At 39.5% G+C, this 26,295-nt stretch overlaps 1 protein-coding gene across 1 annotated transcript in view; it reads right to left on the bottom strand.

The window, feature by feature from the left end:
• TLN2 (talin 2) overlaps positions 1-26,295 on the bottom strand; it is a 523,010-nt gene that overhangs the window by 7,909 nt on the left and 488,806 nt on the right. Inside the window, 1 exon segment of the mRNA XM_030188409.1 lies at positions 999-1,124. Within this exon segment, the coding sequence (XP_030044269.1) occupies positions 999-1,124 (126 nt within the window).

Raw genomic sequence — 26,295 nt, forward strand, 5'->3', positions numbered from 1 at the left:
GGTGGCAGTAAGGGCTCCTGCGTTAACCCGGCAATAACCGGGCAGCGAGCAGCACTGCTCAATTACCGCCAGGTACAGTCCAGCATTAAAAAAAATAAAGACATTTTTGTATTGCCAGAAATGACGGTGTGCTAGGGATGGGAAGTACTGCTGGGCTGCTGCGGTAAGCCCAGCAGTACTTCCTGTACAGCAAGCGGTAAGCCCACGCTGGGCTTACTGCCACTTAGTAAAAGGAGCCCTTAGTTTTCAAACAAAGCATACTCTAGAATTGAAGCTCACTGAAGATAAATTTATTACCTCCCATTATCTGAGGGCCCACATGTACTGTAAGAGCTTTGGGGATTGGTGTAGTTTGCTAGCTTATTTTAGGCAGGAAGGGGAAACAAAGGGTATGGAAGCCATATTGGTAGTGAGGAAAGGGGACCAATTCATCATTAACACCTGCAACATTTGCGTGGGTGGGGCATCACCTCCTCATGTTCATCCCAAACTCCTATAGCTTTGGGTCAGGGATTTGTTTCCTGTAGTAGGCCCTAGTATAAAGTGTTACATTAAAAGCCAAAATTAAATTAACAGTGTACATATATATTTGTAATACAGAACTGAGCATTTGGTCAAGTGGAATTTTTTTAAAATAAAAAACAGCTGTGTGGTTTGAAAGCCTAAGTTCCAATTTGCTTTGTGCTATGCTAACAATCTGACGAAGAAGGGCAACCTTTGAAAGCTAATCAAGAAATGTATTAAGTTATGTCCAATAAAAAAAGGTATCATCTTATTTTCTTTTTCATGTTTTATTTTGTTTTATTTCTATTGATTACCTGCTATGCTAAAAGAAATTCTATTCTGTTACTCAACCAGGACTAACCATATAACCCATAAAGTAATGGTATGTTGCACCATTCCACAAATCAGTTGTATATTTATACATTTTATATTGTTTTTATACAGTAACTTTTTTAAATTAATTTTTCGCTGTTTAATTTTGAATAAGTACTCACCTTTCCCTGCGCCACAAGCTCCCTTTGGGCTGCAGAGGCTGATTTAACAAGGGCACTTGTAGCAGCTGCAATAGACTTAGCTGCTTCTAAGATTTGTTCCTCAAAATCCAAATTTTCATCTGCTTGCTATAAGCAAAGGAGAAGAAAGTCATACAGTGTTCATTAACCATACAGCTAGAATCATTAATACGTTAATGCAATAAAAAAAAGCAGCACACAGAAAAAACCTAATACTTTATAAACTGTTTTACAGCAAACCTTGACCAAGACTAATAGAGTTGATAATAATAAAGGTAAATAATTTCTGAGAAGATGGAGAAAGTGTGATGAATTCCAGTCCTGGGCTGGTAAAGAATTCATGGAATGTCAACCAAAACCAGATGTGATGCTAGGACTTATCAGGTCAAAAAGGTGAAACGTAAGAGGCAAGATGAAGTGTCTTACAGATAACTCAAATGATTAATTATAGGGGTGCTAGAGAGTTTGCTGCTAGACATTTAAGAAATCTACTCTCCAAAGAGCAAGCCACAACTGAGTAACCCCTGCAAGTAAAATGGTTTGCTCTTTCAAATACTTATTCCAAGTGACAACTTTCATAGCCATTAACACCAGAAGTTAAACAGAACTGGCTTTCTCAATGTCACACAGTATATCAAAAGATCTGAACTAGACTCCATTATCACAAAAATGGCAGCTGTCCCAAAAGCAAGTAGAAACTGAAATCTCCCTTACTATCATGAAGGAGCTTCAGTCCTTACAGATCCTAATGATAGAGAATTAACTAAAGAGATGAAAATGAAAGTGCAATTCTCTGTCTCAAAACAAAGTATCTCAATTGGAAGAAAGGATGTCTTTGAAGATACTACCATGCTACAGAACCGAAAAATGACTTTGAACATGTATATGACAGGAATCAGAAAATTTGGGGATTCCAAAAGGGAATGGAAGGTGAAGATTTTCTAAAATTTATGGAAACTTTTCTGCCAAAATTCTTGGAAATTCTGCTTACGAGGGACTTTGAAACGGAAAGAATTTATAGCAAACCTTTTCATTAACACCAGCAAAATAAAAGTTTGACATATCAATGAAGCCTTAGATAACCTCAACTTTTGGAAATCTTGAAAATAGCCAATATACACTCATCTATCTGTACCAGGTGCTGAAAAAATTGTTTTGATGGAGATGGATCAAATAAAATCACAGCACAGAAAAGGAAAAGGCCTCTGGCAATAGAAGAACAACATAAAACTGAAAGCAAGATTTGTATTGTTCTACCAAATAAGGATGACAGCCACAATGAATAAGATGACCAAAACATTTGAGGATGCTGAACTATAAATTTATATTGATTCTCTTTCAGAAATAAAATGGAGACGTATTCATCTGTGTAGTAGATGAAAGACGGAGACCACTCGAATGTCACGGATTTATAATTACCAACAAGCATCTGTATATAGATTGAGATTTAAATAAAATTCTTGATTACGGCTTGGGTTAATCGTAGAAACTCTGTTAGTACCTGAAAAAGGTAAGAGAATTACTCTGAATTGTTCACATCAGAGTTGTATAGTTTGAGAAAGTCTGAGGGCAGATTTATCAGGAACTGTGAAATCTTAACATAAATAAGAATTTATCATAATATAGAATCCCATAATGCCACTATAAAAATTTTGAATTCTCTTGGAGACTTCATGTGGAATGTGATGAGAATACACCATGTCTACAAGAAATTCAAAATCATGATGACATAGTAACATATAGTAACATAGTAAATGACGGCAGAAAAAGACCTGCATGGTCCATCCAGTCTGCCCAACAAGACAAACTCATATGTGCTACTTTTTGTGTATACCCTACTTTGATTTGTACCTGTCCTCTTCAGGGCACAGACCGTATAAGTCTGTCCAGCACTATCCCCGCCTCCCAACCACCAGCCCCGCCTCCCACCACTGGCTCTGGCACAGACCGTATAAGTCTGCCCAGCACTATCCTCGCCTCCCACCACCGGGTGGCTCTGCCACCCAATCTCGGCTAAGCTCCTTAGGATCCATTCCTTCTGAATAGGATTCCTTTATGTTTATCCCACGCGTGTTTGAATTCTGTTACCGTTTTCATTTGCACCACCTCCTGCGGGAGGTGACATGTACCAGCATATCATTTAAAAGCAATTTGGTCAATGATGGCACTGTGAAACACATCGATGAGATTATTTTAGACTCAGGCAGGTAAATGGATGTGGTTATAAAGTGCAGGAATTTTAGAAAAGAAAAGCACATGAATATTCTTCTAAAATTGCTGACTAGACATGCACCCAGTAGTGGCAGCCACAAGCCTATATGCACAAATCTATCTACCACGTTTAGTGGCTTCAAAATATTATTCTTTTTGGAAACTTACACAGTTGCAGTAAGACTAAAGAGACAGTTAGGACTGGTTGCACGCAAAGTGAATATCAAAGGCACTTCTTTATTTACAAGCATGGAGCACAAAACAGGCTCGTATTTAGGCATATGCAATATAAGCAATAGCCTAGGGTGACAAATCTGCTTTTGGACCATGTTTATCTCTGGTAGATAAACATCTTCCCGCTCACTGCTCTCAGGTCCTGTCTATGGGCGTCAACATCTTAAATCTGATCCTGATAGAAAAGATATGCAACGTGCAGAAAAAGGATGGTATAAGTTGCTGAGCAAATCTTGACTTATTTCTCAGTCCGTTGCTTCAGTTAACAAATTTGCAGCTTCACCACCTTTGTATTTAGTGTCAGCCATGGTGATGCAGCACAGTATTTCTCAAGATGGCCCTAGAGTGCCTCTTAGAAAGTCCGATTTTAAAATATCATCTAAAATCTTTTAAAACTTCATTAAGCAGTAAAGGAAAAAAAATGCTAAGATGCAAGAACAAACAAAAATATGTGCTGACAAGTGTCGATGAGAGAGGATTTATTTTAATTTGATTCATTCAAGAGTCAGCCCAGTGGAAGTGCTGTAGAGAGAGATATGCATTTGATTCCTGGGTCAAGTCTTTTGCTCTGTGGGTCAGTTGGGGTTGAGCATGCAGTGGAGCCAGCGTTTGACAGCCTCCAGGGACAAGAGCATCATGGGTCATTGCTCAAGATTTAGGGAGGGAAGAGATAAAGGTGGAATCACATGATATAGGCTTGTAAAATTTAGCTTGAGTACACGTCTCACCAGTGCACTCAAGAAGCAGTGGCTTTCTGAACTCTACATAGCTAAAAATGATTTGTGGACTTTTTTTCCAGGAACTTATCTAAACCCTTTTTCAACCCAGCTCGGCTTTCATCACATCCTCTGGCAACAAATTCACAGTATAACTGTGCTCAGAGGGAGAAAAAAATATTTTCTCCAATTTGTTTTAAAAGTGCCACCTATTAGCTTCATGCAATGAGATGAAACAAAGCCAGAGAAAGAGTATCCTATTCTGTTAAAACATTATACTATACTACTAATCTGTTCTACTTCACACAATTTTTGTGAATGTTTTGTTTTTAACATAAGGGAAATAAGACTTACAAATCCACAGCAAAAAGAGCACTACATTTATAATAGTTTAGGTTTTAATGGGGAAACATGCCACTGGAAATGCATAAATCAAGCAGAGCTGTTTACCACCTGCATCTGTCTGGTAATGATAATGCTGCATGACACCATATGGGGCAAGATAAGAGCATAAATACATAAACAGCAGCTCCCTGTGGACTATACAACATCTTGAATCAGCAAATACTGACCAAACCAGATGTCCCTGACCAAAGGGAGTATGCAGCACTTAACTGTAAGTATAAAGTGAAGCTGTCACCCCACACACTTTGGGATTTGTCTGGCTTCATGGAAAATCGGGGGCTTTAGAAACTCTGATAGTCCACAGTTGTTCTTTGAATGGTGTTGTGACTCACTCCAGCTTTTTATGGCTATTCCATCAACATATCTGTTATTTGGGTAAATACCAGTTTAGTAGTTGATAACTCCAATTAAAGGGGAGGGGAAAGAATTACACTCTTAGGCAAATCACCTATTAATTACATTTATCACAATGAGATCATGAGAACATTCTTCTACACTTTTCAACATCTTTGTATTTGATTATACCAAGGATAAGAATCATAAAATGTATTGTACTTTTTTTGGATCTTGCCAGGTACTTGTGACCTGGATAGGCCACTATTGGAAACAGGATAATGGGCTTGATGGACCTTTGATCTGTCCCAGTATGGCAATACTTATGTACTTAACAGTATCCACTAATCCTACAATTTATAATTACTGGTATTATTGGTTTGTAAAATGGCACAATATTTTTGGGCTATATAAGCACACTAATTTAAAAATGGGTTTATGAACATAGGGAAGCCTTGTGATGAAAACAGTCAGTGAAGCAATATAGCAGGTTAAGAGGATCAAATATATGGGCCACGGGCCATTTCCAGCCCCTTAAGGTTCTTTTGGTTTCACCTTTATGCTAATGACTCCCAGATCTACCTCTCCACACCAGACATTTCACAGTATTATCAGCCTGCTGTCTGACATTGATGCCTGGATGTCTCACCACCATCTGAAACTAAATATGACCAACACTGAGCTTCTTATCTTTCCCCCTAAACCCATCTCTCCTCTGTGGATAACACTCTCATCCTCCCTGCATCATCAGCTCATAACCTTGGGGTTATGTTTGACACCTCTCTCTCTCTGCACATATCCAATAGACTGCTAAAACCTGTAATATCACCAAACCTATAATATCACCAAAATTTGTCCTTTCCTTTCTGAGCACACTACCAAAACTCTTATCCACACTCAACACCTCTCGCTTAGACTATTGCAACTTGCTTCTCAGAGGTCTCCCACTGATCCATGATCTCTCTCTCCCCTTCAATCTGTTCAAAATTCTGCTGCATCACTTATATTCTGCCTGTGTCACTCTGCTCATATTAGCCCTCTCTTCAAGTCACTTCACTGGCTCCCTATCCGTTTCCACATACAGTTCAAACTCCTTTTATTGACTTACAAGTGCATTCACTCTGCAGCTCCTCAGTACCTCTCTACTCTTATCTCTCCCTACACTCCATTCATTGGATAAATCTGTCTTATCTGCAGGGCTGGTGTTATACATGATGGGGCCCAGGGCAGATGTTAGGGAGGAGGCCCTAAAGCTTACTTGCAGATAATTTCTCTTTCAACTTCAGGCAGGTTTGTGGCCCCCATTGACAAGGGGCCCATGGCAAATGCTCTTTTTGCCCACCCCTGATGCCAGTCCTGCTTATCTGTACCCATCTCCTCCACTGCCAACTCCAGACTCCATTCTTTTAATCTTGCTGCACCATATGCCCAGAATAGACTTCCTGAGCCAGTATGTCAAACTCCATCTCTGACTGCCTTCAAATCTAGGCTAAAAGCCTACCTTTTTGATGCTGTTTTTAACTCCTCCTAACCCCTATTCACGTGTACAGTACCCATGTGTGTGCTATCATTCCAACCTTAGTAATTCTCTTAACCCTTATTTGTCCTGTTTGTCTGTCCTGATTAGATTGTAAGTTCTTTTGAGCAGGGACTATCTCTTCAAGTCCAACTGTTCAACACTGCATACATCTAGCAGCACTACAGAAATGACTAGTAGTAGTAGTAGTAGTACTTTCATCAGGCCACAGAGCCCTGCCAGAAATTGGTGACGTCAGCAAGCTTTAAAGAGAACTTCCTTGATCAGCCATTTCTGTCTCTCTCCCCCCCACCCCCAGCAATGAAGTAGACTGTTCCCTCTGCCACCATTGGCATAGGAAATCAACTCTCCACAGATACTCTGCATTTCTTTACGTAAGAAAAAGACTTAAAGCGAGTAGGTTTTCCCTAGGCTGAATATGAGCCTTACTTCGGAAGTGGCAAAGCATGAGTGGCTTCTTGTTGGTTTTTCTCCAGTCTGCATGTACAAACCTGGGGGAACATTTTGCAGTACCCACATATCATGTACAATCTTGCTCTCCCTCCTTCTCCACTGCTGCAGTAACTATAGAGCTGACTGCATTTTAAAATTAAACTCCTATGCAGAGAGATCTCCATTCAGGCTGTTAAGTACTGGACTCATTCAGAAAATGATGGGGTGGTCTTTTCTGTTGTCAAAGAAGGTATGAGACAACCAGTGGAATGGACTCATTGCACGGTACCCACTATTCAAGAGTGTTCGAGTAGGGTTGCACTGAAGCAGCATTTAGAGGTCCTTGATGCTAGTCTCACACAGGCCTGCTCATGCACTCAAACAGTGGATACCATAGGAATATCTTGCTCTGATGGCTGCTCTGTGCCTCTCACTTCAGCACCCAAGCTGAACTCTTCAGGTAAAAAAATAAAAAAAGGACTACTGAACATGTCACACCCATTAAAGGGCTATCTTTCTCTACTGATACCATTGTACAAGCCATGACTAAGGAAAGGGAAGACAGTCATAGATGCAAGAGAGATTCTGGGCAAGGAAAGATGGGAGGGAGATTCTGGCAAGGAAAGACGAGGAGAGAGAAAAAGGGCAGCAGGGTAGCAAGATGTTGCAAAACTTGCAGAGACTAGAAGAGAGAAGTAGTGTTGCAAAGTGGTGGGGGGGGGGGGGAGATATGTTGCAAGTTGGGGGGGCAGAGTCTATTTTAATAAAGAAAAGCTAAGTTCATATAATTCAATATGCATTATATGAATACATATGTAAATCTATCTCTCAGGGGTCCATATAGCTTTTTGCAGGAGAACACCATTTTATTGAGTCAAGCCAACTCTACCTCTACTACTTATCATTTCTATAGTGCTACTACACATACGCAGCACTGTACATATGAATATGAAGAGAAGTCCTTGCTTGAGAGAGCTTACAATCTAATCAGGACAGACAAACAGGACAAATAAGGGATAAGGCAATTACTAAGGTGGAAATGATAAAACATACATGGGTACTGTACAAGTGAATAGGGGTTAGGAGTTAAAAGCGGAATCAAAAGGTGGGATTTAAGCTTAGATCTGAAGACGGCCAGAAATGGAGCTTAACGTACTGGCTCAGGAAGTCTATTCTGGGCATATGGTGCAGCAAGATAAAAGAAAAGGAGGCTGGAGTTGGCAGTGGAGGAGAAGGGTGCAGATCAGCGAGATTTTCCCAGTGAATGAAGCTCCCGGGGAGGAGTGTAGGCAGAGAGAAGAGTGGAGAGATACTGAGGAGCTGCAGAGTGAATGCACTTGTAAGTCAATAAGAGGAGTTTGAACTGTATACCGAAATGAATACAATCATAGCTTTGGTTGCTTCTCTGTCCATGACACATCCTCCAGAGAGTCCTCAAGGAAAAGATCAACATTATGTCATTTGCATATTTTCAGCATCAGAAATTTCTCAAGATTCTTTGTTTCTTTTTTATTTATTTATTTATTTATTTATTATTTTTCATTTAAACATCCATCTATTAAAACAATAAATGTTGGATACAGAAATATAGTAAAATAGCAAACTTATTGGAAAATATTAGTTTCATTTAGACCACAACAACTTGAGACAAGATACAAGGTAAAAATAATAAAAAGAAAAAAGAACAAAAACTAATTAGAGCAGGATCAAAGAGGCAATCCGCAGCCAGACTTCAGCGAGTCCTTCTACCCTATTAGGTTACCTGGGTCGAACATGGTACACTTTCTTTTGAAATCAAAAATTCCTTCAATTTCTTGTGATCCATAAACATATATGTAACAGATTGTAATGTTATTATACAACGACAAGGAAAAACTAATTTAAACAATCCTCCCAAAGCCAAAATTTTGGATTTTAAACCGAGGAACTCTCGCCGACGGGCTTGAGTCTCTCTGTTTAAATCTGGAAAAATTCGAACGGTATGCCCAAGAAATTTACTGTTCAAAAATTTAAAATAAAGCTTAAAGACATTTGTTTTATCCATTTCCAGTGCAAATGAAACAATAAGAGTAGTTCTTTCCGTAATTAGTTCCAATGAGTTTTCAAGAAACTCTGTAATATTAAATTCTGGTTGCTGTGGCTGAGGGTTCAGCGGATTCACTGTTCTCCCAGTTATGTACTGTGTTCGGGTAATAGGCGGAAATCCCTCTGCTGGTATACCCAGAATTTCTCTAAAGTATTTTCTTAACATGTCCATAGCTGAAATTAATGGCGATTTGGGAAAATTAATAAACCTCAAGTTGTTTTTTTTCCCCTGATTCTCAAGAAATTCTAGCTTGCGTGCCAGAATCTCTCTGTCCTTCGCCACATTTCCCGCGAAATTTTTTAAAGTGGAAAGTTCAGTTCTCAAAGACTCAATTTGCACTGCTTGAGTTTGAAAATTGTCCACAAGTTGATTTTGCTGGTGCTTTAATGTATCAATATTTTGTGAAAAGTTACTCGTTACTTGAGAAAGCATAGCGTTCATTCCCTGGATAACATCCCATAGGGCATCTAAAGTTACTACTTTAGGTTTTTTTACCTCCAGTAAAACCAGGGTATTGCTCATCGGAGAAGGGGTAGAGGTCATCAAACCCTTTTGCTGTTCCGCTCCGATTGGGGAAAGACCACCGTCGAGGCCTCCTGAGGGCAGGGGAAAATCAGCCACTTCGGACGTCCCTTCCGCTCTCACCGTCGGGATCACTCTACTTCCTGGTTGTGGAGGATTGGTGTTCCCAGGCAGACTAAGCGATAACGCCTCCTCGCTGGTCTCCGACGATGTTATTGCGGAGCATTCTGTGGCGGGTTGCCGCATGATCAGTGGCTGAACCCCGAATTGTTCCAGAACCGTTTGTCGCGAGGAGGGAACACTCCCAGGGAGTAAGGAGGCCGACTCCCTGGGTTTTCCTTTCCGCTTCCCCATGTCCTGCACAAGGAAACGAACCTCCTAACGTTCAACGGCCTGGTAAGTCAGGAGCTCAGACACATGCGTCTGCTCTGATCGGCCATCTTGCCCCTCCCTCCAAGATTCTTTGTTTCTACAAACATTTGATTTGATTGTTAAGGGTCACCTTCATCCTGGTGGGGTGAACATGTGAATTTGTGGCCTGAATGCTAGGAATAGTTTCTTCTTCAATGCCATGGCTTTGTTGAAATTCAGAGACATATACAGGTACCACACCTTAGCCAAAATATCCACGTTATGTAGGGGAAGGCTGCAGCTTTGGGCCTGTTACTCCTCATTATGGTGCAGCCTGGTGAGCACTCTCAACTTCAAATGGCCAAGAGAAGTTGAAAAGCACTAGAGAGCCATCTTTCAATAAAATCCACAGGGTTCTCTTTCTCAATCCTCTCTCTCACAGCCCAGTGACTTGACTATTATTCTGATGGTTTTAACTGCTGAGATCTTCAAGATCAGCCTTAGAGGCAAGCACCATCTTGAGCTTTGAGTCTGTAATCATAGCCCTTTCTTCCAGATAGCTAGTTTGAGTTTCTGGTTCCTCAATCTTGCCCCACTGTTGCATAGTTGTGAGCAGAGTTTTGATTTCCTGAAGTTGCTATACTATGCTTGCAAGGAGTTCCTCTCCCAGGTTTCAATGACAGTGTTTCGTTAGCATGATTGGATCTGCTTTAATACATGAACATTACCATGAGACCTCAGTATTTAGAAGAGTTGATGACTGTTCTCAAAAGCACCATAACCTTAAAGCACAAGAAACTGTTAGTAAAAATAAATAACAGATGGGTGTTGGAAGGTCCCTGCTCAAGCTGCCATTCTGTTGAGGTTCCTCTCTAAGGGGGGTAATTTTTTTTTTTTTTAATTGTGTGCCTTTGTTTTATAAAGGCAACATAAGCACCTGCGTGCCTTAGTAAAATAAGCACCAAACCCCCCCCCCCCCCACCATACACAAATGCTCCAAAGACATAAATGTGTGTGCACGTACTCTAATCCCCAATTTTATATAGTGCGCCACAAGCTAGTGCAGTGCCTAATGGTTGCCGGGGCAATCTGTGGAAATGCTGTTGGACCCATCGGACCAGTCTCAGCCCTCCTTTCCTGTCTCTCTGTCTCCTATATGAAATTGTAGTTCTACCCCATCCCTTCTTTCTGTGTCTTACTCTTTCCTCCTCCTTTCCAACTTTTAGTTGGAATGGTTTTTTTTTTGATAGGCGGGTAGTAAATCCTGAAATAAACTTGGAAACTTGCTCAAACGGCAGCATGTAACACCACTTAGACACTATTCTATAAAGCAACACCTACGTAATTTAACTTGGAACTGCAAGGAGAATGTGCACAAGGGCGTGACACGGACAGGTCACACACTTATGTAAGAAACGTACAGAATACTGTAAGTTGTGCACATAAGTCCAACATTTAGGTGTTGCCTTTTACATGGTATGATAGCACCTAAATGTTCTGCAAATGCCGACTTATACCCAATTCTATATCAGAATTTGGACACCCAGATGCATTGTAGATGCTGCGGCAAAAGGGGGCCTGTGCTGGCATCGCTACATGTTTTTGACACGTGCCGAAGGTAGGTCTTTCTTTTCTTCAGGAAATGGCTGAGTGGCAAGTGAAGTGCTTGCCGCACGGCCATTTCTGGGGGAGCCCTTACCGCCACCCATTGAGGTGGTGGTAAGGGCTCCCGCGCTAACCCGGAAGTAACCAGGCAGCGCGTGTCACTGCCAAATTACTGTCATGTACACACCGGTGCTACAAAAATAAAAATATTTTTGTAGTGCCGGATATGATGGCATGCTGGGGGTGGGAACTACCGCCAGGCTGTTGCAGTAGCCCGGAATTCCTTTTTATCAAGCGGTAACCTTGTGTTTGGCTTACTGTCACTTTGTAAAAGGGCCTCTTAATGCACAAATGTTTTGTACCTAACGTTTAATGCCCTTTATAGAATTGTCTCCCAAGTTTGTACCTGCTTATTTCATAAAATATATATGTGTATATACATAGTGTCTGGAAAAAACGGGACCCTTTACATAGTTTCAAAATACTCTGCAATTGTTTAAACATTTATCATGATCTTTAAAAATACATTAGTCCAACCTTTATTAGGAAACTCCCTTAGCAAATGCCTTATTTTGTCGCAAAAATTTAATTACAGCTTTATTATCATTACTAGACGCCATTTTGCTAAAACAGATCTTAATGGTCACTTCCTTAATGATGTCATTTTGAAATCAGGGATCATCTAGTTTTTACAGCATCTTGCAGTAACACCTGTCAATAATAGGTAATTGTTTTAACCTTATTTTTATTGAAATTTTCCAATTTTACAACTTTTAGCTTTCTTACAAAGCTATGCGGTACAATATAATACCTGTTTAACTTAATTTAGCAATTGGAGTCTCCAGTGGAGCAGAATAATGCTGATGACAATTTCTTGTTTTACAAACAAGTTGAGGTAACAGATTGATAAGGTTATGTTAATGTTTTTACATAGTCAGTTTAAGACAGAATCTAGTAGTACATTTGCTTTGGGGTTATTTGGAAAAATGTTGGGGGTCCTGTTTTTTTTGGTCACTGTGTATATCACAAAAGCACTTTGTTCTCCTCAAACTACATGGAGGAGAAGTTTATAAAATTATATTATATTACTTTTCTTTCTTTTCATTTTTTACGCAGTGCAATCAGGCACTGAAATGAGTTTGACACCCCTGTCTTACTATTAAACTATGAAATTCCTATTTGCTTTGCTGCACAGCTCCAGGTTTGTTCTAGTTCACACCCATTGACATATTATTAACCAAAAGGCACACAGTATATAAAATCAAAAGCTAAGACCACCTATACCATCATACACAACTATAAACAAAGCCCTGAAATAGGAGCTTAGAACAGTCATGAACAGAAGTGGATTTAACCCTTTGGCTGCCCCCTAGGTACTGGGAAAGCTGGCTGCTCCTTTTTAGCTGGAAGGAAAGGTTTTCCTTTAAAATTTTAAATTGCTGTGGACTCATGGGATCCTTCCTTTAATGTTGCATGAGCCCCTTTCCAATGATGGGGTGAAATTTCAGTGGTGCAGGAAGAGAACTACTTTGTCTATTGGGAAATCCACCCCTGGTCATGATCTGTCAAACTTCACACCCAGAACTGTACGACCCTACAGCATGTTATGGAAGTACATTTTTTCCTCACATTAAACAGAGGTGATAGACCCAAGAAATGTTTGCTATCTACCTTTGTAAATCTGTCATAGGCCAGAAAAGTTAATGGCATTTGGTCAAATCACTGTAAATAGTAAAAACGCAAACTATATCAGTCAGGATATTTTGGGATAAATCAAAATCTTAGCCAATACAGTGATGAAAATACTTAAATGATATCTGCTAGCCAATCTATTTTATAAGAATAAGCATTGTTATAATACTGATGGTATTATAAGAGGACAAATAACACAAATATTGGCCCTCCTCACAGACTCCTTGCAGCAGGACAGCAGAATAAATCCAATCTCAGAATTTTAAAAAGAAGGCAAAATACATCCCAGCAAATAAGATGCTGCAATTTTTCCCTTCTCATAATTAAAATGAATCCAATCTGAAATGTCATTTTTACTTTCTGTTTAGCTGACATACAGCAGAAAGGATGAATTACTCTGTACAGCTGGATGAAACACAATGGATTCTGACTGTACAGCTTTCGGTTGCTATCATTTTTGTTGCACTTCTGATGATCCAGGAAATCATATCACCTCTCAGAGCTACCTTATTAGGAGAACATCTTAATTGTGCTGTGATAAAACTACATGTGAGCCTTCTAGTCTTTAAACACCTGCCACTGGTTTTAGGTGCTACTCCATACTGGCCTTTCTTACTACTATACGAACACCAGGAGTCAGGGCAGGACACTGTAGGAATATGTTTGATATATAGTTGGATTAAATAACAATCTAATATATCAAACATATCACACAGAGTCCTACAGAGTAAGAAATTCAGGTTTGATTCGGCTTGGTAAGGACAACATGCTGAAGGTAACTGGAAGGGAACAGACTACAATGTTGCAGTTCCTTTACCTGCCTTTGGAGGCACAACACCTACCTGCAAACATGAAAACACCACCATTATGAATCCCTCAGCCAAACTGAGAGGTTTACAAACCTGATTCTCTCTCACAGTTTTGAAAAATGAACAAAACACAAAAGCAATATAATTGTACATTTTTTCTCCCATATGTTGATCATTTTTAAAAAAATCATACCTTTAAAGCAGTAGTACTAGCTAGATTCTGTTTTTTTGGGTCTCCCTCTTTCCCAAATTATATTGTTTCTGAAGAGTTATTTATTTGTATAGCTTATTGGTAGTTAAAAAGACATATGTAACCCCATTATAGCATCATATCTCTTTAAAAAAAAACCCAAAAAACCCTTTCCTTCCCCCAAATCACTTTTGCCGTTTGTATTATATTCATGCTTTACATGCATCGGTGTAAATCCCCCCGTGGGGTTCAGATAAGAAGATTAATAGGAAAGTAATATATCGTTATCTTAAAAGACTAAATATCCCATCAAGCATAAAATACAAACTAGAATGAAAAACAGGAAAATTTTAAACATTTGTCCATTTTTACTGTCCCCTGAATGTCTAAAGAAAGGTTTGCTAGAACTGCTGCTTTACATTGGGTACCAGCTGCATCTTTAAAGCAACTGAGCAGAGACTGAAAAAGCATACACACCCAAACCTTTTAGAATGTATCCCAGAGTTTTAAAAAGATCACCCGATTATATTCAATGTCATTTAAATGTGTTTTAGTTCTTTGTACATTTCTATTACATACAAAATTGTTTTCATCAAACAAACTTCTCCAATATCTCCAGATGCACTTTGTTTTGATTGCATGTTCATACATTAGTACTCGTGACCATCCAGGAAGGAAAAATTATGTCTTACCTGCTAAATTTCTTTCCTTGAGTCTTATCAAATCAGTCTAGATCCTGTGGGTTATGCCCATTTAGCAGCAGATGAAGTCAGAAAAAAAAAAGCCCTGTGTGCTTTGCCTTATGGTTACGTTTATATTTATTATTTATAACCTGCCCTTGTCCAAGGCGGGGAACAACAACAACATACATAATTAAAAAGTACTTACAAAAATACTATTAACACAATTATAGCAACATAAATATTACATACATCAAGCCAGGCCATAGGAACTGTGCAAGGTAAGATCTTAAGGTCAAATAGGCCAGTTAACATTGTGCCCCCCCTTAGTAATTTTTTTAAAATCCTCCTTCTTATGTTTATTTTTCTTTTTTTTCGTGCTTTTACAGGAGTTAGAACAAGTAAACTAATGAAACAGCAAAAAAAAAATCAAACTACTAATAAAACTATGCCAGCTGAACAGGTGAGAATATGGACTGGTCTGATGAAATTAAAGGAAATACAAATTAATAAGAATTTTTCTTTTGTTATTGACTTCACCAAGCCAGTCCAGAATCTGCGGGATGTAGCAAAGAAATCTTTAAGATGTGTGGGAGTTTGAAACATGCACTTGGACTACCTCTGCTTCTACCTCTGCTTCAAATGTAGCTTCTGTTCTCACAGCCACATTTAATCTGTAGTGCTTAGCAGATGTATGCATCGAAGACCATGTCACTGTCCTGCAAATGTCATCTGGCATCACTGCGCAAAGTTCTGTCCATGAAGTAGACAGACTCCTAATGGAATGAACTCTCAAACCCTTTAGAACTGGTTTACCTTTGAGAATATCTAGCTACATATATGTTTGTTTGTTTAACAAAAAAGTATTATAGTAAGTTCTGAGTAAACAATAAAAGTAAAAGAAATTGCCTTTTTGAGCCAATGAGAAATAGGAGCCTTATAGGTTGCTTCGCCCTTTCTTATTCTTCCAAATAAGGCAAATATCCTATCTCATTAGTTACATTCAAATATCTCATCAATATTCAATGTACATCTAAGAAGCATAAGGTAATAAATTTGTCTCCCCACTCTTTAATGTACATTTAATAGGGAAAATGAAGAGAATGACTAACTGGATAATATGAAAAGGAGAAATCAAATTTGGAAGAAAGCTAGGAACTGTTCTGATCGAAATTTGGTTTCCATGAAATAAAGAAACGGATCTGTGCACAAAAGAGTTGGAAAATTAGAAAAACTCAGACTCCTCTGGGTACTTGTCCTTTTTTTTTTTCTAATGAAAGCCCCATGCTCTACTGGTTACAAGTTCTCCAACTGGACCAGGAACCTAATACTACTAGCCAGTCTAGAACCTGCATGATCGTCTGCACCATCTGCTGTAGCTAGAAAAATACTAAAGACCTTATGCTGCTTGGTTATAGGGCAAAGTACACAGGAATTAAAAAATATATTTTTGGTCTCCATCTGCTGGTAGATGGGCATAACCCACAGGTTCTGAACTGGTCTAGTGAAGACAATAAGGAAATGCTGTTGGAAGATATCACCATTGAATTTAACTTCCTTGCAATGCAATACAAGCTGATTTCACACTTGAATTCAACACATTTCATGCCAGCTGAAAACAATTTCATTTATTGTTTAAAGGCAGTTTGAAACTAGTCAGCAAACTCACTGAATAAGGGCATTTAATGATAACTGCATGGTACTACATTTGGATGAAAATTCCTTGGTATTATGTAGGGCTACAAATTGGAGGGGGAAGTAAAATTATTATTCTGTTTTGCACACTAATTTGAGGACTAGTGTCCTTGGCTGGCCTTTAACTCCCATCATTGTGTAGCCTGCAAAGTGTGAGTACCCTGAGAGGTCCTACCAAATCTAGGAAGGACTCTAGTGTTACTGCTGTTCTAGATCTTAAATTGCGCAGAAAACTAAAACAAGTTATTTTCATATATCAGTTATTTATACCACAAATAATAATATAACAGGGCTATAATATAACATTACAATAATGCCACCTTTCAGAATAGGTATACTCAGCTGCTAACACACACACACCCCTCTTCTCAGGTAAAATTAAGAGTTATTACACTCAGGGGCCCTTTTACTAAGCCACGTAGGTGCCTACACATGCCCAACATGTGCCAATTTGGAGTTACCACCCGGCTACCACGTGGCTCTTGTGGTAATTTCATTTTTGGCGTGCATCTGCTACGTGAGTCAGAAAAATAATTTTATTTTCTGACGCGCGTAGGTCATTATTGCCCAGTTAGCGCGTGAGACTTTACCACTAAGTCAATGGCTGGTGGTACGGTCTCAGACCCAAAATGGACACGTACCAATTTTTATTTTGCCGCACATCCGTTTTCGGCAAAAATTTTAAAAAGGCCTTTTTTACAGGCACGCTGAAATATTAATCTGCGCGTGCCCAAAACCCGCACCTACACTACCGCAGGCCATTTTTCAGTGCACCTTAGTAAAAGGACACCTCAGTTTATTTCTCATACATCCAAATTCAGCTATGTGCCAGTGGAAAAAAAGAAAGCAAATTTGAAATAAAACAGTCAAAAATGCAGTGACATCTACACTTACAAATGGTATTAAATATACTATAAAGATATCTATTTTTTCCCCTGCAAGAATCTGCATGGAGGAGAAATGCATTGCACTTTTTGTTTTTCATAAACGTGAAAGGTCTCTTAGTTACAGAATCCAGGATTATATCCTTGAAGTCTAATAACCCACAGAACCAGAAGGGTTTCTATTTGAAAAATCAAAAACAATAGAAGAAAAGGTCTTCTATTAATGGTACCTTTTTCTCTAGGGATTCCTGGCTCAACAGTAGGTAAACAAGAGAAAGGACTTCAGAAAAAAAAAGTGTGATGAAAAAAATGCAACATATGGTCAGTCTGATTAAGACTAAAAAATGAGCACTATGCCATCTGCTTTATTTTAACTATAATCTGTGTGCTTGGCTTTGGATTTATAACAATTTATAATGGAAGGTTTTATTTGTCCTTCAGGGTTTGCCTTAAAGAAATATAGGATCCCTGAAATTGCCAATTTGAGACTGAAATTATTCACTGACGACAGATGAGAAGGAGAGAAACAAAGGGGGAAGAAAGAAAAACAACAAACAAAAGAATAAAGGAAATAAGATACATATTTCAGTCTATTAAATATAACCAAAACGAGAATCCTGGACACAATAGAATGGAGGCAAAGCAGAAAATATGCTTTCCATGTACCAAGCACTGTAAAACTAGCAGAAATTGCATCTATCTAATTACATATGCTTATAAATTCAGGCAAGTAATAAATGATATTGTTGGTGCCAGTCCCCAGTGAAGTGGTTGAGTTGTTAGCAACAGTGTTTGAAGAACAATTGTTACTAGGCAACAGTCTGATGCTATTGTGTGCTGGCTGTACAGGAAGCAAAGGAACGGAACTGTACAATCTAAGTGCTCTCGACCCAATCTGCCTTCCTAATTCTAATCAGATTCCCTATAAAACTGCTGCGATTTCTTTTTCTTTTTTTTTTTTGACCTGGTAGGATAAGTGGAATAAGCTCCTCAAGTGTCATATGCCCTCAAGAAAAATTGATAGGAATATGCGTTTGTTAGCATGTGCCATAAAAATAAATTGGTGCATGCAAAATTAACAGCATGATTTGAGCATGTCAACTTTCTAATGTACATTGCAAACTTTTATTAAATATGCATTTTATTCACTTTGAAAAATAAAATCTTCAGAAACCCTGAAAAGTATGCCTGCACACTTCCTAAGCTACCACCCTAGCGTTTCTCTCCTACTCTGAGTTTTATATCTTCCTCCCAGTCCAAAGTCATTTCAGTGACAATCCTTGGCTACAGGACCAAACCACAGTTCCCTACGATAGCCAGTCAAAATGAACCCTAAGAAACAGCTGACACTCCATCTCTCTGGGGTTATGACCACTGCCTTCACAGAACCCCAGCACCAGCTGGCCTAAGGAATTAAAGCTCCAACATAGGTCTTCTGCAAGGCATAGCATGGTACAGTACAGCACTTGCCACTGATCCACTGGACAGACCTACTGTTTCATGGTATATTAAATGCCTAAGCTTTGTCTCCAACAGAACACATCACATTTTCCACATCTCTAAAACTATTCTATTACTTTTCTGCCTGTGTAGGCCTCAGTTGGGTCTAAACTTGTAACATTAAACCCCATGAAGTTTAGCTGCATTTCCCACCAAATCGAAGGCACAGAGTGAAGATCTCGTACCTGTGCTCTCTGAGGCTCAAATACACCGGCAAAGAAGTGAGCGGATGATCCCCGATGAGCGACTTGAGTGGTTGACAGGAGCAGACCACAGCCACGTGGTGCGTCTATGACAGCACAAACAGACTCTGGAGAGAGTGCGTCAGAGAAGACATGGTGCCACAAAGATCGCCAAAGCACCGAGCACCAGATGATGCAACTCCACTTACCAAGGCAGACCTGAAGGAGTGGGATGCCGATACTGAGTGAGTTTCAAGCTGGGCCCAAAGAGGAGGAATTTCCCAGAGATATTGTGGTATGTCTGCATAATTTTAAAGATAGAGACATTTCTGAGAAAAACAAAGAAGAGAGTGTCTATTGAGTGCAAATACCATGAGATCTTTCAAGATTTATCTGCTATCTCTTTGAAGTGATGCTGTGAGTTTAGAGAGGTGTTGGCTCTCTTGAAATAGCATAACATCCGTTATAAGTAGCTTTTCCCCTTTGGTTTGCTGCTGCTGATAAATGGTACCAACAGGAGGGTCTCCTCAGTGGCAAAAACCTGGCAGTTGGTTCAGTTTGATTTTCTTCAAGGACAGATCTTCTCACCATGCCTAGGTGTAAAGGTTGGATTTGGGTATCCCCTCCTCGCACTATCTAGCAAGTTATGCAGACCCAGCAGCGTTTGATGGAGGACTTTACTCGGCACTTACCTATGTAGAACCCTTCCAGTAGCAGCTGAGGAAGGGTCATTGCTTGGACTGTGACAATTTGCACAGCCCATTAGGCCTTGCCTCCAAGGATCTGAAAGCTGGCATGGAAACAGTACAGAATCCTGCTAAGAGAAATTTTGATAAAGGAATGGCAGTAGGGTGGTTGCCCTTGGAGAGTTTTTACAATACCTCACTCAGGTCTGGCCCAAATGGTGAAGCTGCTACAGAAGGGAGAGGCTGGAGGACAATGATGTTTGGCTTGAGAATTGCAGCACAGGCCTCCTGTAAGGTAGGAGGCAATGAGTTTGGACAATACATAGCTGCTTCCCCAAGTATGAAGGCTCAGAGCCATTGTAAGAGATTTTATCATTCCTGACACCATCAGTGATAACACTAGACTCCATCTAAATGTTCTTGGCATCACTTTACCTGATTCATGTTTCTATTGTTAAAGCTTATTTTCAAAATTCAGAGAAAATACATGGTCAGGAGCCTCAGTCAACATCTCATACAGAACTGAAGAGCTATTTAATTGTTCCAGTAAGTCAAAGCAGCATTAATCCATTACAAATTAGCTGTGTAAAAAAAGAACAGAGATCTGCTTGAGGCATTTAAATCTACAGCTATTAAACTTTCATCCTGGGTATCAACATCTGTGAGGGAGATCTTTCAGAGGTGACTAAGGGAAGTTTTGAAAATTCCAGATTCTGTTCAGCCACCTCTTCATAATATTTATTATCTGTCAGAGAGGAGGAGGAGGAGGAGGAGGAGGAAAGCAAGCCAGCAACAGACTGGGGAACTGTCTAGACTTGAGTGGCCACCAAGATGGCCAACTTTGTCAGTAACTTAACTTTGCTCAAGGTAAGGACTTTGTGACATAGATGTTCTTTTGTAATCAAAATACTTTGTTTCTGGGAGATAAGTTTCAAAATTGTTCTGAAGTATATAGAAGAACCCATGAAGAGAAAACAGTTTCTGGCTATATGCCGGGAAGGTTTTCTGCTTGGAGCTAGATTTGTCCTTAGATTTCCTTGGGAATGTGTGGTTAGATTTGAGAATAAACATACTTCCATTCCATTCATAACTTACATTCTGCTATATCTCCACATGGATTCATTGAGGATTACAAGAAAAAACCATTTCAGTCAGATGGAATTACAAAGTAACAACCAAAAGATAAAATGATATAACAAAGCTTAAACTAAATTAATATCTGAATACATTTAAAAGCCTTCAATTTTTTTCTAAATACTATTTGATAAGGAATACCATTCCATATTTTCACTGCCAAATATTTAAAAGAATTATTCAAATGACTCTTAAATTATTCCAATAACTCTTAAGCTTCACACCTCGAGGACTCGGAAACACTAAAGTATACAGATAAGCAGACCGAAACGCCCTCCCTGAGGACAACAGAAAAAAAAAATACTTAGACTAGATTTTGTCCTGCTAAGGATTTAAAAAACATACATGCTATTTTAAATATTATACGGGAGGATGCCAGAAGTCAATGTAGTTTATTGAGGAGGTACTGTCACTCTCTCAAATTTGCTAACTTTAAAAATCAATCTAGTGGCCGTATTTTGGAGGAGCTGTAGCCTCAAAGCTTCACAGTAATTCCTCTGTATAAAAAATTATAATAGTTGAGATAAGGCAAAAGAACAGCCTGGGCCAGTGATTCCTAAACCTGGTCCTGGAGGCATCCCAGACAGTCAGGTTTTCAGGATACCCACAATGAAAATTAATGAGAGAAACTCACATGCAATCTCTCTCATAATATTCATTGTGGGTATCCTGAAAACCTGACTGGCTGGTGTGCCTCCGGGACCAGGTTTAGGAATCACTGGCCTGGGCTCTACTACTAAAACTTTCAGCACCAAGGCTAGACTGAATCGCTCTTAGCCAACTTGGGGTACTATGCTCAGTTATGGAGGCCATATCTCATTAAGGATATAAAAAGTCTTGAAGCAGTGTAGAGGAAATCAGCAAAAATGTTATGGAGTCTGTGCCAGAAGATATATGAGAAGAGACTAGAAGACCTGAATATGTACACCCTAGAGAAAAGGAGGGCCAGAGGAAAGTTATCAATGAACAATTAAATCTTTTTCCAAAGGCAGGGACCTTGTAGTATATGAAATGAAGCTGCATGAGGTAAACTTAAAAGCAACATCACGAAATACATTTTCACTGAAAGGGCAGTAGATGTTTGGAATGCCCTCATAGAGCCAAAAATAGTGACAGAATTAAAAAAAGTGTGTGATAAACACAGAGGATCCTACTATAGCAAGAGGATGGAATCAAAGCAAAACGTCAACGACTTTCACACTTCAAAGAAGGTGTAGAGGCTGATGCATGACCTTTGTCTTAAGCATTTTAATCATCTGTTTGAAATTTCTGCCTTTCTGTTCTACTTCTCTAGATTCTTTCTGTATTTAAGAACAAAAAAAAAAGAAAAAAAAAACTGTTTCAAACTTGTCTTCTACTTTATCTTATGCTCTGCTTCCTGTTAAATTCCTAATATAAGATTGATTACCTTTATTTTGGGCACTGCTCTCACTATAAGTGTTAATTTTCTGTTATTTGATAGCACTGGTTTTAAATAAAGCATTGGAGATAGGTTTCACAGCTAACACATTTTAAAGTTTCTCAGTTGTTTAGGCCCTCCCACCCCACCGCCCACCAACCCCAAGGCTGACACTTCCTATATAGCTTGCCTAATACACCTTCTATCTCCAATAATTATTCCACCCAATTCAAAGAAGGTTTTGAAAACAAATCATTTCTAATTGCAGTGGAGGAGTGGCCTAGTGGTTAGCGTGGTGGACTTTGGTCCTGGGGAACTGGGTTCGATTCCCACTGCAGGCACAGGCAGCTCCTTGTGACTATGGGCAAGTCACTTAACCCTTCATTGCCCCAGGCACAAATAAGTACCTGTATATAATATGTAAGCCGCATTGAACCTGCTATGAGTGGGAAAGAGCAGGGTACAAATGTAACTAACCCCCCCCCCCCCCCCAAAAAAAAAAAAACAAACTCTCCGGCTTTCTGCATTGTATCAGATGCTTTTTCTGTTTTAGATTAAAGGGATCTCTTAATATATACACAGGTTTGCTACACTTTTATATACCAATAGAAGGCTATTCATTTACTTTCTCTTTCCCTTAAATTTGTTCACCACCTTACTACAGGATTTTCCTTTGCCCCTACTTCAAAAGGGAACAAGAAGCCATACTCTTTATCTATACTCTATATAGATCTGTCCCTTCTGCCACTGTAAGCAGTAGTAGTAGTACTGATAAAACTACGTTTTGAGCCTTCTGTGCCAGTGACTTAATCTGACCAATTTGGTGCATTGAATCTGGTGATTCAGTCCTACTCCTTTATATCCCCTATCACAGTTCACCTTTTCACACTTGTAAATCACATCAACATGACCTTCATTCAGTGCAATACATGTTCCACTTTAATACTCAGGCAAACTATCTGGACCCTTAGAGCCTGTCCTATCTGTCTCCAAATATCAGCTATGAAAAATGAGATCAACAAACTCAAGAAGGAACTGGCTACAATTAAGAAAGCATTCAGGACTACTCAATTCCCAGCCAATTTACCACCACCACTGCCACAGAGAACGAAACCGAGCAACAAAAGGGTCACAGTAGGCTCTGGCAGATTAAGACCTATGATACAGAAGCACTCACCCTCCCAACCTTTGCCCCTGTTTAATTCCTTTGCTGCATTGCATCATTATGATGCTGAGAAAAGAAGTACTGAGGCGGAACCAGAGACAAAGAAGGTAGCACAACCAAAGAAACATCCCCAAACCAAGGACAGATTGGAGAAAAGCAGAACATTATTACTGCAAGTAGACTCCATTATCAGAGGCATTACCTTAGGAACACAGTTCAAGGGCTCCAACCTTGTGAAATGCCTTCCAGGATCATCAGCTACCAGAAGTACTGACCAAATACTGAATGTGATCCAAGAAGTGAGCAAGGATTCAAATACTGATGTTGTAATCCACCTGGTGACAAATGACCTGGCCGACAATAGCAAGTTTATAGCACAGACAGCATTCCAAAAGCTCGGGGAGGGACTGAAATCTAGGGTTTGGACTGCTTTTTTTTTTTTTTTTTTTTTTTTTTTTTAAGAATTCCTACATGTCGGGAGAGGAAAGACTACACAAAACAGAGGAATTCAATAAGTGACTTGAATCTTGGTGTAAAGAAGAAGGTTTTAGATACATAGGAGCATGGGGTAATATGTGGAAAAACAACAAGCTGTACTGTAATGATGAGCTACATCTTTCTGTGTTGGGTAACAGGATCCTTGGGGACAAATTCAGAGGGTATGCTTCTAGATATTTAAACTAGATGGTGGGGGTGACAAAAGAAAATAAGGGAATTCAGAAAGTCACTCCCAGAATAAACATGATGACAGATGGAAAGGTTGTAGCATGGTATGAGGAATTTTCAGAATTATTGATTTTGCAGGGAAAAAATATAGATATATTAAAAAAATGTTTTGCAGAAACTTCTTGGCACAGTATCAGAAAAACAGATCTGACCTGCACTCTCCCCCTGAAGACCAGTGATAGCTTTTAACAGTAGAACTAGCTGGGTAGATACTAAAAGTCAATCACCACATCCTCAAAGAACAGAGTCGGCATATTGACAGCAATCACAGTCTGGAGTTAACAAAAGACAGCCATATACCTGAAACTCCAAGACCATGGATCCACCTAGTCTGACAAAAGAAAGCCCATCTACTCTCAGACAATGACTCTTTTAATCCTGTCAGGTATGGGTGTGTAATACAGCAGATAGCCAGCCAGCTAGCCAGCCAGCCAGGAACTCCTATGATGTCATTTAAACATGTGACCAGCCACCATGTCCCATCTCAAAACTAGACAGGACTAGTTTTCAGTTATTCCTCAGTTTTCATTGGATCAATACACCCCACCTGACCTGAGCCTATTGGCCCAACAAGAAATTATAAAACCTGGAACACAGTCCACCCCCCTCTCTCTTTAACTCTCTTCTCTTCTTTCTGCCTCGACTCTGCTGCTGGACAATATGCACCTCTCTGGACCTTCACTGAATCTCTCTGGGACAAGCCAGGTTCCATTCTCAATAAATCTGCCCAAAAGACTTCTTTTCCAGCAAAGACCTCCTTCACCACTCCAACCAGCAGCAGAAAGAATTCACCTGAACCTTAACCAAAGACTATCCAACTACAGAGAAAAGAGCTTCTTCACCACTCCAGCCAGCAACAGAAAGAATTCATCTGAGCCTCAATCAAAGTGAGTTACTATTAATCCAGCCTAATTAATAATTCAGACTTTCTAAAAACATTTCCCTTGTGTAAAATCCCTAAAACTGACGTTTAACATTATTGCATTAACCTGTATTGTAAATAAATATTATTGGTAAAAATCTAGTCATAAGAAAATAAGAGTAGCCATACTGGGTCAGACCAATGGTCCACCTAGCCCAGTATCCTGTTTTCCAAACAGTGGCCAAGCCAGGTCAAAAGTACTTGGCAGAAATCCAAATCATGGCAACACTCCATACTACAAATCCCAGGGCAAGCAGTTGCTTCCCATGTCTGTCTCAATAGCAGACTATGGACTTTTCCTCCAGGAATTTGTCCAAACATTTTTTAAACCCAGATACGCTAACCGCTGTTACCACCTCCTCTGGCAAAGAGTTCCAGAGCTTAACTATTCGTTGAGTGAAAAAATATTTTCTCCTATTTGTTTTAAAAGTATTTCCATGTAACTTCCTCGAGTGTCCCCTTTTGGAATGAGTAAAAAAATTGATTTACTTCTACTCGTTCTACACCACTCAGGATTTTGAAGACCTCAATCATATATCCGCTCAGCCGTCTCTTTTCCAACCTGAAGAGCCCTAACCTCTTTAGCTGTTCCTCATACGAGAGGAGTTCCATCCCCTTTATCATAGTTGCTCTTCTTTGAACCTTTTCTAATTCCACTATATCTTTTTTGAGGTACGATGATCAAAATTGAACATAATACTCAATGTGCGGACGCACCATGGAGCGATACAAAGGCATTATAGAATTTTTGCACTTATTCACCATCCCTTTCCTAATAATTCCTAGCATCCTGTTTGCTTTTTTGGCCACTGCTGCACACTGAGAAGATTTCAGTGTATTATCTACATTACACCCAGATATTTTTCTTGAGCGCTGACCCCCAAGGTGGGGTTACCCGAGCATCAGGTAACTGTGATTCGAATTATTCTTTCCAATGTGCATCACCTTGCATTCGTCCACATTAAATTTCATCTGCCATTTGGATTCCCACTCTTCCAATTTCCTAAGATCTTCCTGAAATACTTCACAGTCCGCACATGTTTTAACAACCTTGAATAGTTTTTGATCATCTGCAAATCTGATCGTTGGTCCGATTTCCATATCATTTATAAATATCTTAAATAATTCTGGTCCCAGTACAGATCCCTGCAGACTCCATTCTCCTTCATTGAGAGAAATGACC

The sequence above is a fragment of the Microcaecilia unicolor genome, chromosome 1 (assembly GCF_901765095.1).
Source record: "Microcaecilia unicolor chromosome 1, aMicUni1.1, whole genome shotgun sequence".
In the NCBI taxonomy this organism is placed as follows: Eukaryota; Metazoa; Chordata; class Amphibia; order Gymnophiona; family Siphonopidae; genus Microcaecilia; species Microcaecilia unicolor.